The 14,565-nt window shown below is 38.7% G+C and overlaps 1 protein-coding gene across 1 annotated transcript in view; it reads right to left on the bottom strand.

The window, feature by feature from the left end:
* Positions 1–1,297: 1,297 nt before the first annotated feature.
* Positions 1,298–14,565, bottom strand: part of ciita (class II, major histocompatibility complex, transactivator) — a 90,466-nt gene continuing 77,198 nt past the window's right edge. The window contains exons 16-22 of the mRNA XM_060840491.1: positions 11,075–11,155; positions 9,107–9,220; positions 8,073–8,156; positions 6,715–6,798; positions 5,297–5,380; positions 4,457–4,550; positions 1,298–2,756 (exon numbers count right to left, since the gene is read on the bottom strand). Of these exons, the coding sequence (XP_060696474.1) occupies positions 4,475–4,550; positions 5,297–5,380; positions 6,715–6,798; positions 8,073–8,156; positions 9,107–9,220; positions 11,075–11,155 (523 nt within the window). The 3' untranslated portion in view covers positions 1,298–2,756; positions 4,457–4,474. The remainder of the gene's footprint in view (positions 2,757–4,456; positions 4,551–5,296; positions 5,381–6,714; positions 6,799–8,072; positions 8,157–9,106; positions 9,221–11,074; positions 11,156–14,565) is intronic.

Genomic DNA, 14,565 nt, shown 5'->3' on the forward strand with positions numbered 1-14,565 from the left:
ATTCTGTATACTGCCAAGATTAGATTAGATTACTTACAGTGTGGAAACAGGCCTTTCGGCCCAACAAGTCCACACCGACCTGCCGAAGCACAACCTACCCTTTCCCCTACATTTACCCCTTTACCTAACACTATGGGAAATTTAGCATGGCCAATTCACCTGACCTGCACATCTTTGGACCGTGGGAGGAAACCGGAGCACCTGGAGGAAACCCACGCAGACACGGGGAGAATGTGCAAACTCCACACAGTCGCCTGAGTCGGGAATTGAACCCGGGTCTCTGGCGCTGTGAGGCAGCAGTGCTAACCACTGTGCCGCCCAAAATTTAAAGCAAAAATTAAAAATCTGAAAAGTTATTGTATTATTGCTTAGTTTTGATAGTATCTTTAACCACCATCTAAGTAGTGCCTAGCCACAGAATAATATTTAGTTATTTGATCACTCCCTCAGTAGTGATTTATTCCCACAATTTATGTCCAATCCAGAATCAGCATAGTACAGGCTTTGAAAAGAAAGAGAGTAAAACTGGAGTCAGGGCTTTCATCAAGCCACTCTTTACTTTGTCATTACAAAGTGCACATGTTGAAACTATTATCATATACTGTCTTGGCTAAAAACGTTACTGTAAGAAATGATGGTCTTAGGGCCTAATAAATTATACAAAAGTGAGCATTATTAAAATACTTGACTCACCTCTCCCCTTTCTGACTAAACAAATCCAACAATTCCACAGCACTGCATGGAATTCAAATATGATATATCAAATATTGGAATTCAAATATACCATTATCTAATCAAGACATCACCCTTAAATGAATCTTATGGCAAATCATTCCAAAGCCTGATAGTATGTCTCATGCTCACTGAACTAAAGACAGTCTGGGTAAATTTAACAATATATCCATACAAGAGATAAGCAAATGAGGCCAGAATGGAGAGGTCTCCTTTGGATACCTGTATCATGGTGATTGGATATTTGAAGGCAGCAACTGAATGAGATGTCTACCAACCACAGAGATCAGATGTATCAACTGATAGGAAGGGAAAATTACTTTGGAGGGGACAAACTATAGAACTCAAACCACCTTACCTCATCCAATCAAGTCAAACTGCTCATCTGCCATAGGTCATTAGTCCATTGCCTTTTCTGATACTGTTCTGTTGGATTTGAACTGTTGTTGAAAAAACTACATGCAACTCTTTAACCATCTTGAGCAATTTGTCAACTGTTATTAAATAACTGTACAATATAGCAAATAAATCTGAAGAACATCAAAACTACTTAAAGCTGAGCTATTTCATCATTTGGTTATCAAAAACTATTGCAGTGCATAACTAAGTCAAGACCATTTTGGGTATTTATTTCTGGAAAGTGACTTAAATTTGCTCTAACTAAAGCAGTAGTGTGTAACATGATGTTCAGAAATTAGCTGCCCTTTTGCATACCCTTGTCCTAAATTTTACTAAATCCTATACATTCATTATCCCTGTATTCACTCAATTAAACAATGCTTCAATTTTAAAATTAATATCCTTGTTTCTTGATCCTTCCAAATACTCAGCACTCTCTCTAATATCTGTAATCACCTGCAACCCTCCAAGATATTTGCACTCCTTTAATTTTGGCCTCTTGTGAAACCTTTATGTTCATCATTCCACTGTTGGTAACCTTGCCTTAAAGTGGCAAGGTGTTAAAGTATGGAATTCCTCAGATAAACCTCTCCTCCTTTCTTCAAAAATGTTCCTTAAAATCCATTCCATTGAGCAAGCTCTTTATCAACTGTTCTAATCTCTCCTAATGTGGACTGGTGTCAAGGTTGTTTTATAATGCCCCTGTGAAGTGCTTTGGGATGTTTTATAATGTAAAAGGTGCTACATAAATACAAGCTGTTTATATATTTGCCAAAGGAAAGCACACTAATATGGTCCCTTTGATACATAAGCAACAACAGCCAACTACCAACACTACAATAAAGTAACCGCGTGCAATAGAAAATTCATTTAGTGCAAAATTTTATATAAGATTCAAGTTTCTTTTTAAATATTCCATAGGTTAGGCTGTGTATAAAGAATGTGCTCAATAGAATTTGGTATATTGATTTTGTTCGCAATAGCAACAATGAACCTGTAGAATGATTGGCATATGGTTTCACAGGTCCGCTCATGGGAGACTGCAAAGTTGCATTGCATTGTTCTCCCTATACACTATCCTGAATGACAATGACAGTGAAGATCTCAAGAAAACAAAACCATAATAAACATTGATCTCTTGATACAAAGAATGTTGATAAGTAAGGGAGGAAAATCTATGAAGGCTTTATATAAAAAGAACAGAACAGAGAATAGCACAGAAATTGGCCATTCAGTCCAGCACATATATGTTGTTATGCTCCACAGCCTGTTCCCAATTGACTTCATCTCCATGCAAAAAAAATCACCTCTTGATTTGTTGTTCTCATGAACCTATCTGGCTTTCCTTTAAATAGTATTCATCTCAACAACTTTACATGATAGCAATTTCCACATTCTAAGCCTTCCCCTGATTTTGATACATGTGGCAAAGTCTTCATTGATATTTCTGCTGTTTCGTGACGATGAAAGCAATCTGCAAAGTGATGTCTGGCATTGCTACTGGTACCACTGGTCTACAGGCTGTGCAATGTCGAAGCTTGATGCTTTTCAATTTAGTCTGAAGAAATATGAAGCATAAAGATTTCACCTGCAATTCCTGCTGATTTGTGCATTCTTGTACAAAACTGTAATCAAAGCACAAAGAAAATGTTGATTTGCTGTGTTCCATTTGAAGTAAAATTAGCTTGCCTCACTGGAAAGGCGAAGACAAAAAAGGAAGGAAAGATGGTATTGGTTAGGACACTGAACTTGTAGGATTAGACTTATAAACCAGCCCAGACATCTTGATTCTCTGCCTGCTGGAAAGATTCCTATTGGAGCAGTTTTCAATGCTTTTCACTCCATTCAAACTGAGTGCACATTTGACAGAGTCAGAGTTGTACAGTAATGGAAACAGATCCTTTGGTCCAATTTGTCCATGCTGACCAGATATCCTAAATTAATCTTTTCTCATTGGCCAGCACTTGGCCCATATCCTTCAAAACCCTTCTTATTCATATACCCATCCAGATGGTTTTTAAATGTTGCAATTGTCCCAGCCTCCACCACTTCCTCTGACAGCTCATTCCATACACACACCACCCTCTGTGTGGAAAAAGTTGCCCCTTACGTTCCTTTTAAATCTTTCCCCTCTCACCCTAAACCTATGCTCTCTAGCTCTGGACTCACCCAACCCAGGGAAAGTATCTTGTTTATTTACCTTATTCATGTCCCTCATGATTTTATAAACCTTTATAACATCACCCCTCAGCCTCTAATGATCCAGGGAAAACAGACCCACGCTATTCAGCCTCCCCCTATAACTCAAACCCTTCAACCCTGGCTACATCCTTGTAAATAATTTCTGAACCCTTCAAGTTTCACAACATCCTTCCTATAAGAGGGAGACTAAAATTACACGCAATATTCCAAAAGTGGCCTAACCAATGTCCTGTACAGCTGCAACATGACCTCCCAACTCCTGTACTCAATACTCTGATCAATAAAGGCAAGCGTACCAAACACCTTCTTCGCTATTCTCTCTACCTGTGACTCTTATTTTCAAGGAACAATGAACCTGCACTTCAAGTCTACAGCTTGGTGGTTGGCGAACACTTTCAAAGTTTGTGAACAAGACAAAATTTGAAAGAATTGTAAACTGTGAGGATTGGTGCAGAGTTTCAACACAACATTAACATGTTGGTGGATTGGGAGGAGAGATGGCAGGTGAGTTCAATGGAGAGAAATGTGAGGTGATACCTCCTGATGCATGTTACAACATGAAGATTCAATACAAAATATACACTCTAAAGTGTGTGCAGGAGCAGAGAAACCTGAATGTTTATATGTGCATATGTCATTAAAAGTGGTAGGACTGGTAGAGAGAGTTGTTAAAGTTCATCCTAAAGTTCACTTGATCTAAGTGACATGCCAGGCAATTAATGCTGAGGGTCTAAAGTCACACGTGGATCAGACCAGGTAAAGACAATAGATTTAAACATATCATATTTTAATTATATAGTTGTCAGGATCATTGGTGTTAGTTTTATATTCCAAATTTGTTGATTGACTTAAAATTCCACCAGTTGCCATAATAGCATTTGAAACCAGATGTCCATTAGCCTGGGTTTCTGGCTTGCTGGATTCATGTCCATCTCCCCTCTAAAGTAGCAAGGGCATAAAAACTAACAACAAAGGACACATTTCTAAATGCTAGCTTTCAAGTATAAATTATGTCACAAATAAGAATGCTATTGAGAAGAAATAGTAAGGAAAGTAGTCAAACTCTAACTCACAATTAAGTATTAAAGAGAAGAGAAATTGGTACACTTATTTGAGACTTTACCTGAGCATTAAGAACTGCCTACTGTAAATTAATTCGAACATCAATCTGTTGAATGTGTTCAGACATCCAGTGTGTAATTGTTGGGCTCCACAGCCTGTAGAGTGAGAACAGATAGCTGTAAACCATAACACAAACTCCCTCACTGTCTAGCGGGTAAGAACAATGTTCAATGTAACATTTGGGCACAAAGATAACGAAGGCTTATCTTAACTAACACGGTGGCAGGATGGCTACAATTGATTTCAACCCCCACCATGAATTCTGTTACTGAATGTTAGGAGTGGTGTGCATCAACAAAACGAAGACACTTGTGCAGGTAAATGAGAATGGTTTTAGTCAAATTGGTTGGTTGATCTAAGCATTGAAACACTATGACTGGGCTCAGTGTCCCTGAGCTGGGGACGGAGAAAAGATTAGTGCAGATTTCCTTCCTTGCACAATATCCAATGATCTGTGCCGACCGTTAGGGAAGATCGAGACAGCACGTGGGTGTGAGGGTGAGACAAAGCAGGACCCTAATGACTAGATCATTTTTCTGGATCCCATACCCAAAACATGCTCTGGCTTTGGACAGTATTCTGAATGCCCATTCAATGCCCAAATAAGGAGTGAGTTCCTGAACCTGGAAGACCAATAGGAGCCCCTCCATTAGTCTTTCAAAACAGCAGGGAAGGAAGTTAAATAATTATTCAGAGCAACCCAGTTTTGAAAATAACATTGTTGGAAGTTCAAAATGTATGGTGCTGTACTTACCTAATGTACATCCCAAGTATAAAACAAAGGGAAGATTTTAAGAGGGATAGGACAAATTAATCATTTATGAAACTTTGTCAAACTTACCATATTGTCTCAATATGGGGACAATCTTTTAAACTCTGAGTCAGCCTCTGGGCTCCCGTATCTGTGATTTTATTAAATTTAACACTACAGAAATAAAATAAAAGGGCTCAGTTAACATTACTGTTTGGAAGCCAAATCTAATTCAAACAAATAAAACCATTACACTTATATACAGGGCCTATAAAATGTAATTTCCAACATATTTCACTGTTTTAAAACAAAATGTAATGCTATCAGTCTCACATCTGCTCCTACGTCTTATGGTCTTATTAAGAGCAACGTGGAATACAAGAGCAGGGAGGTTAAAGGAATGGAAAGAAGGCAAGAAAGAGTTGGAAGTTGATCAGATCAGCCATGATCCCACTGAATAGCAGAGCAGATTAGATGGACTGAATAGCTAGTTCTGCTTCTTAGTTTTATGGACTTGGGAACTGTAAATCCAAAACAGGCAGATGGAGATTACTTACTTACAGTGTGGAAACAGGCCCTTCGGCCCAACAAGTCCACACCGACCTGCCGAAGCGCAACCCACCCATAACCCTAACCTAACACTGTGGGCAATTTAGCATGGCCAATTCACCTGACCCGCACATCTTTGTGACTGTGGGAGGAAACCAGAGCACCCAGAGGAAACCCATGCAGACACGGGGAGAACGTGCAAACTCCACACAGTCAGTCGCCTGAGGCGGGAATTGAACCCGGGACTCTGGCGCTGTGAGGCAGTAGGGCTAACCACTGTGCCACCGTGCCGCCCATAAAGGAGTGCTGTAAACCTGTGCCACAAGTCAGGTGGATGCTTTAACAATAGAGACCATCACATTTCCAGAAACATTTCACCTGAGGCTGAGGATCAAATCTGGCTCATGGGCCTTGATCAATATCTCATGTCAATATCTTAGCCTGCACAATGGGTCAAGATCAGATCAGCAGTGACCTGCTCGGAGGAACACACTTCCCCAATCCCAGCTCCAATGGAGAGGGATGTAACAAAGACCCATCTTGCCATTTCTTTGACAGCATTCAATAAGCATTCCCTTTTCTAACACTCAAGTTGCTGTAGAACTTGTAAACAAAGAAGATTTTCACCAGGTTCACACAATCACAGATTTAACAGAGGCTTTAGAAACAGACTCAAGATGCTTCTGTGTGTATTTATGTTGCTCCTACACTGCTTCATAATGGAGATACTGGGGTGATCCAAAGCAGCAAGGATCAGAATAATGAGAGCTATACTCTAGATCACAGCTCAGATGCAGGACCTCAGTCTGCAGAAATCTCTTTATATTGTGCAATTTACACATACCAATTTCTACAATAATTTCAGCAAGGAAGGATCAGTATAGCTAGAAACAAAGAGAGGTGCAAGTAATTACCCCCCAGCCCTGTTTTTACACAGTTATCACCAACTTGATACTTACTCTAGAACTTTCAACGACTTCATTATTGGGAGTATTTCTGCTAATTTTTCTGCCCCTTTGTCACCAATGATATTGTCATACAGACTGTAAAATAAAGTGAAATGGGATCAGACAAAGGGCGGATTAGTAATTAGTTGTATTTTTGACATGGCAGAAGAGGCGACTGAAATTAGAGTGTTAAATTTAAATAATTAACTTTGCTTTGATACTTGATGCAACCTCAAAAGTATTAGTATGGAAAGAACCCCACTGAATAAAACACTCAAATGGTAAAATATTAAAGGTGTACAAAGCAAACAGGTTCATTTCAGGATGTTTATAGGTGAAGTATTAAAATCTAATTTCTAATTAACGGTAAGTTAAAAAGCTTGAAATCACCAACTCCAGATTTATTTTCACATAAGGCAGATATACCTATGATCACATTGTGGCAGCAGTGGAGTGTTCTCTTGACATGACACTGTGGAATGGCAGGACAAACACTGGATCTTAACATTGAATGTTTCTCTATGAGTGAATGGATGTGTCAGAAAAACTCATTCACAAGCAGTTTTGCAGGAGCAAGGGAACAGGTCACCTGAGAGATGGTTTCAGGACTCTTGAAATTGGACAGGTTTGTGGGAAAATGCGTGGGAAGATTCAGCAATGTATTATCTTATCAATGTCCTTAAACTGACATGGGAAGTAAAACAGTTGCATGGAACACTTAAAACTGACTTAAATTTTAATAATATTTTTGCCAATTTGTGACAAACAGATCCTTCCAGCATCTGGGACACATCACTGTAAACTTATGTGTTAATTTTAAAAGTTTAATTAAAATTCATGGATGTTGCTGCTGGAAAATCCAAAGAGTAAGTTTGATTTGATTTGATTTGATTTATTGTTGTCATATGTAGCTGAGTACAGTGAAAAATTTTGTTTTGCAAGCAGTACAGGCAGCTTATAATATACAAGGACATACAACTCATATGGTGTTTAGACAGAACGAGACATGCAAGGTTACAGCTACACAGGAGGTGCACCAAAGCAAGATTAATGTGAGATTTGAAATTAGAGAGGTCCATTCAGCAGTCTGATAACAGTGGGGAAGTTGTTCTTGAACCTGTTGGTTCGTGTGTTTTAAGTTCCGGCATCTTCTGCCTGACAGAAGAGGTTGGAAGAGAGTATTACTGGGGGTAGGAAGGGTCTTTGATGTTGTTGGTTGCTTTTCCATGGCAATGAGAAGTCTAAATGGAGTCCATGGCTAGGAGATTGGCTTGCATGACAAAAAATAAGGTCACATCTTGGATGTAGGAGCTTCTATGACAAAGTCATTCTCCTAAAATACCTGAAAAGGTATTTACTTTAAAACCTACCTCAGTGTCTTTAAAAACTTCAGGTTGGGAAGTGATCTAGCCAGCTCCTGTGCTCCTCGGTCAGCTATTTGGTTCCGCGACAATCTGAAAAGCAAAATAAAAGCAAGTTACTTCAAAATAATTTGGATATTCAATCAATATTTAAGGATGATAAGAAAAGACTGAACTAAGATAGCAATAAATTACGGTGTTGCAGTTTTACATATTGCAGTTGTAATTTTGGATTACTCTGAAGCTAATCCATGAGTAAAGGAAACTAGAAAAATGTACTGCTCAATGTACATTTATAATCTATTACTGAATCTGCTGTGACCTTAGTCAGTCAGAGAGAGTGGTCCGTTAAGTGTTGTAACAAAGATTACCAAGTTTGCTCGGACCTTTCCTGTGAGGTGTGACTTCTCTTATTCCCTTACTTCTCCCCCCCTGTCATACTCCTGCTATTTAGTCACCTGAAGGGAGAGGACAAAGGCTAGGAAGAGAAGGAGGGAAGGAGATGGTGACAACAGGGGAGATGGAGAGGGAGGAGGCATAGAGAGAAGGAGAAGGGGAGGGTGTGGGAATAAAAGGTACAAAAAACAGACACAGGAAAGTTGAGGAGATGGAGAGTACAATGGAAAAGGATAATTGTAAAAGGTTGAGGGAACAATGATGGGAACAACTGACCTTTAGGTGATTAAGTTTCAGGCACAGCAGAAAAACCTTGGCTTTTAAAATGGGCATTGCACGTGGATAGTAAAAAGTGCACGCAGTCCAGAAAAGAATGTAATTTTTTTTTAAAAAAATACACAAATATTGTAATCACTCACTTGTATGTATGGTTTGAAATACAAGACACATTAACATATACAGAACAATCTCGGTTATCTGAACATCAATTAACCAAATTTTGGATTATCCAAACAAGATCCCAAGGTCCCATAAGTTCTTCCTTTGTTTATGATCATATCCGAACAAAATACTCCCCGCCTGTCTCATTCAGATAATCAAGGTTGTTCTGTATTTCAAAATGTTGTCGAGTAAATATTTTAACTTACGTCAGTTTTTCTAGCGATGTTAGATTAGACAACACCTTTGCTAGTCTCTCAGCTCCTTCATCTCCAATTTTGTTTTCACTCATTTTAACTTTCTGGGAGCTTGGTCCTTCAAGACTAGAAGAAAATAGCAGAAGATTTCAGTTGCACGTGAACCATTCCAGTAATAAAGTAGAAAGTTTGGCGCAAGTTAAGAATTGTTATAAGTGGAATAGTTTATCTGCTGGTGGTGTGGTGAAATCTAGCCTGTGAACCTGCATTGCTCCACTAAGTGGAGGCTTCATTTCCTGCAATGTATTCCATATACAATATTCCTATGGGTTATATTGTGATGCAGATAGGAGGAAGATAGAGATAGCTAGACCTAATTATGTAAAGTTAAAGGATATGTTAACAACAGGGAAATTCAAATCTCATAAGATGCTACATTCTGTTCACTTCCCTGTATGCCTCAGAAAGCTGGACAATAAGTAAAGATCTATGAAAGAAAATAGAGGCCTTTGAAATATGAACACCAAGACATATGCTAAAAATTTCATACACAATCAAACAACAAGCAAAGAAGTGCTTGAAATTGCAAGTCCTAAAATGTGACACTCAGAAAATAAAATGTCAATCTTTCACTGATGTGATCAAAGTTGACAAGTGGCAGAGATCTCTTCTAAAAGATAAAGTGGAGGGCAGAAGAAAGCAGGGTCAGTCTAGGTATAGTTAGATGATGGATGTCACTGAACACTTGTGGATATGCTTCAGCAGACGCTTAAGAATAGTGCAAAACCGCCAAGCATGATAGAGTATTACATTACGGAAACAGACCCTTCGGTCCAACCAGTCCATGCTGAACATAATCCCAAACTAAACTAGTCCCACCTGTCTGCTCCTGGTGCATATCCCTCCAAACCTTTCCTATTCATGTACTTATCCAAATGTCTTTTAAATGTTGTAATTGTACCCACATCCACCACTTCCTCAGGAAGTTCATTCCACATGCGAACCACCCACTGTGTAAAAGAAATTGCTTCTCATGTCTTTTCTAAATCTCTTTCCTCTCACCTTAAAATATGCCCCCTTGTCTTGAAATCCCCCATCCTAGGGAAAGGACATCTATACCTCTCATTATTTTATAAACTTTTATCAGGTTACCTCTCAACCTCCTATACTCCAATGATGTATCATGATCTCTTGTCATAGGTACAGAAGCAGCACTGTATTACTTGACCTAAGATTTTGCCTTATAGAATAACAGCATTTATGAGCCAAACATTTGTGCAAAAGACTAAATTATAGAACAGCCACCATAAAACCGATACAAAATCAATTAATTGTTTCCCTTGGCGATAGACAAACCCAATGTGAAATTGCTTCGATTTTAGACACAATGCATGGAGCAAACACATGACAGACAATTACATTTGAGTAAATACTTCTTCCTACAGAATAATGATATCCCATTGTCTTTATAAACACGCCACGTTGTAAATAACACAAGTACAATTCTAAATATAGATGCATTTTGAAATGCATTAATGAAGTCCACCTGTGTGTTCCAACTCATTAGCCAAATATTATGGAATGATTCAGTTTAATGTGAAAATACAGCTTTATTATTTATCCAACTTTAAGCTGGTTTCTTGTTTCGGTTTAACTCACACACCAGATAAAGCTGTGATTTTCCAGTTTGATGAAGAATCAGTATGTTTTTATGAAAATACTGGAAATGTTAAATTGAAATTTTCAAATTGAAAATACCAATTTTCAAATTGGAAATTTTGAATTAGAAATTTTGCAAATGTAAAATAGAAAATAGTGCAAGTTATTAATTAAAATACTAGAAATGTGAAATTGGAAATTTCCAATGGTGCAACAAATTAGTTGCTATTAATAGTTTATATTATCACTTCAAATAGAGTGAGGTTAATTTATAAGGCATACAAAGTAAACCATTGATAAATACATTAAATTTTTACTTACTCTAGATACTTTAAAAATGCCAGAGCTGGTAGAATCTTAGTTAATTTTTGAAACCCCTGAGGTCCGTCCACTGGGCCAAGACTGTAAGATTGAAATATCTATTTTAGTAAGCCACTATTTTGCGACTCTCTATAATAGTAAACAAAGATTTTTAAAGAACATTTATGGGGCAACATCTAAGCAAAAGGCCAGATTACAAAACCGTGAATCATACTATCGACACTGTAAACAAAGTCAAGAGCAGAATGAATCATTGATGAAGGTGGCCAGGAGCAACAGTCAAGTAGCTGTTGATAAAAATGTTAAAAATAAACATGGGATGCTCAGCTTTATGATTAAATAGCTAATATGAGAGTGATGATGCAATGCTGAATCTTTATAATTTACAGCAGAAAACTGGGATATACTTTTACTTAACAGTACATTGGGAGTGGGAGAGCCAATTTCTGACCCTAGGGAAGTGGGACTGGAGATAGTTACAATAAAATCATAGACCCCCTGCAGTGTGGAAGCTATTTGGCCCATTGAGTCTACACTGACCCTCTGAAGAGCATCCCAACCAGACCCAGACCCCAACATTATCCCTGTAAACCTAATTTGCACACTATACTGCAATTTAGCATGGCTAATCCACGTAAGTACACATCTTTGGAGTGTGCAGTTGGAGGAAACATGTAGCACACAGTGGAAACCTATGCAGACAGGGAGAAAACATGCAAACACCACACAGTCAGTTGCCCAAGGCAGGCATTGAACCAGGCCCTTAGTATTATGCGGCAGTAGTGCTAACTACTCAGCCACTGTAGGGACACCAAAGTTCCAACAACACCAAAGTGCAAACCAATCCCTAAATCTTTGACAGGGAGAATCCATTCCTGAAAGATGGGGCAGAGGGTCTGACCTCAGGTCAGGGTGTCACAGTGGGAGGTTTGTGTGGAAGTTGGACTGATGTTGGGCAAGTTTCGGGGTCTGGAGGAAGCTGGCCTCTAATGGCCACAAGCAGTACTGTGTTAGCATTCTCTTTTATTTGTTCACAGGTTATGGACGCTGCTGGCTGGGTCAGCATTTATTTCCAAAAGCCTAAACACCACAGGACAGTTAAAAGTCAACCAAATTGCTCTAGAATTGAATGTAGGCTAGAGCAGGTAAGGATGGTAGATTTCCTTCCTGAAGTGATGTTAGTGAACCTGATAGGCTTTTATGACAATTGTAGCATGGGCACCACTAGACCAGCTTTTAATTCCAGATTTTTAATGAATTCAACATTTACCATCTGCGATGTTGGGATTCAAAGCCCATGTCCCCCTGAACATTAACATGCTGCTCCAGATTACTAGTCCAATAAAATTACCACTACACCATCCCTCCCCACTTGCTTTCCCCTTGAGGTTATCCGCACCTTGCTGCAGCTGCTGGGTTTTCTCCAAGGTTGGGAAAACCAGGCTGTTCACATTTAAAGCTGAAAAGCAGGTTAAATCCAAGGCTTTGAATCTCAGTGACATGTTTAAATTATCACCCTGCCTACAGGCAGTGGGCTGGCCAGCCTCTCATTACTATACCTCAATAAAAGCCATAAGGTGATTGCTCAGGACCATCTTTCTGACATGCTTAAAAGGGGGCTCAACTCAAAAAGATGATGGTTGGGACTGGGGAAAATGGTGTTGATTTATATGCTAGGTCAACATCTATGGCACAATCTACAAAGCAAAGTGAAATAACTCCACGAAGGCAGGTATCCCATTACCAAGTCACCTTTTATTTACAAGTACGTAGTCCAATACACTGACCCAGCTAGCTCAGAGCCAGCCTCTAGAGCAAACAGAACCTCTGACACTCCTGTTTTTTTGTTTATTTTTCTTCTTTTTGTTATTACCCCCACACTACCGCCTAACTGTGGTAAGGCTTATTTTTCACTCTTGTTTATTTTTTTTCTTTTTCTCTTTTTTCTCTTTAAATTTTTTTTCTTTTTGTTCCTTTTTTTATTTTTACTCCTGTTTATATTTCTCTTTCTTTACCCCCACACTACCATCCTTGCGGTAATGCTTATTTTTTACTCCTGTTTATCTTTTATTTTCCTTTTTTTTTAAATTTACAGGTGATTTAGATTAGATTACTTACAGTGTGGAAACAGGCCCTTCAGCCCAACAAGTCCACACCGACCTGCAACCCACCCATACCCCTACATTTGCCCCTTACCTAACACTACGGGCAATTTAGCATGGGCAATTCACCTGACCCGCACATCTTTGGATTGTGGGAGGAAACCCACGCAGACACGGGGAGAACGTGCAAAATCCACACAGTCAGTCGCCTGAGGCAGGAATTGAACCCAGGTCTCTGGCGCTGTGAGGCAGCGGTGCTAACCATTGTGCCACCGTGCTGCCACTCCTGTTTATATCTGTCAGCCAAGGCTCCGTGATTGGACCAGGTTAACAGTCCCATTCAGGAACTCCTATTTTATGAGGTCCACCTAGCTGATCTTGTTACAATCAGTACACAAAGCAAGGGGAAAGATAAAACATTTTAAAGAAAAGGCAAATTGTTATGACGTCAAACATCTTTCAAATTAGGAAGAAATAACGTTTAAGAGGAAATTGGTTAAATATTTGAACAGAGATTGTGGATTGAAAAGGAATTCCATTGGGAACACTGCAAACTGGACCAAACACACTAGCTCTGCGCTGCAAGATTCTCTCATAACTGAATCAAAATATTTAGTATCCATCTAATTATAGCAGGCTTTTACCAAAAATATAGTCAAAATTATTCATTGAGAAATGTTATGTTATATTTTCTAAAGTTTGCACCAGCTGTACTCCTGGAGCTAACTTTGTTGTGAAAATTAAGGTATTTTCACAGTGAGTTTACCTGAAATAATTTTTTGGAAGAAGCTTTCTACTGTTCATGGCTAACAGGGAATTTGTTGCCTTGTCTTTGCTGCTTCATTAACAAATTCTGGTGTGAAAAATTTCAAAAATCTTTGTAAAGAAAATCAGTATTTTTTTTAAAGGGAGCCAGTGGAAGAAATGCATTTCTTAAAGTATTCACAGAATTTCTTAGCTGAGTAACACAAAAAGATCCTCACTACAAGATTAGCATTTTGCTTTTACTCTTATCACAGATACAGCAGTGAATAGACCCTCTCAGTCCAAGGTTAACCATACAATGGCATAGCTGACTGGTATCACACTACGACTGTCGCTTCTATCTGAACTGAGTGTTCTAAAATGCTAAAGTGTCACTCCTTAAATAATACAGTAGTTTGAAACAAATAGATTTACAAACATTGTTGACAATACCACGGCTTTCACACTTGTAACCAGCAACTTTAACTTTCTCCATTCAAAACTGACTTTTTTTTCTCTTTTATGCTACTTAAAAGCCATCATTGACAAACAGAATCAGCGGGAACAACACAGGCTGACAAAGCTTTGTGACCTCTTTACTGGTGCTGTATGTCCTATTAGCCTGTTATAATGTAGCTATGTAGT

The sequence above is a fragment of the Hemiscyllium ocellatum genome, chromosome 20, assembly GCF_020745735.1.
Source record: "Hemiscyllium ocellatum isolate sHemOce1 chromosome 20, sHemOce1.pat.X.cur, whole genome shotgun sequence".
NCBI classification, from domain to species: domain Eukaryota; kingdom Metazoa; phylum Chordata; class Chondrichthyes; order Orectolobiformes; family Hemiscylliidae; genus Hemiscyllium; species Hemiscyllium ocellatum.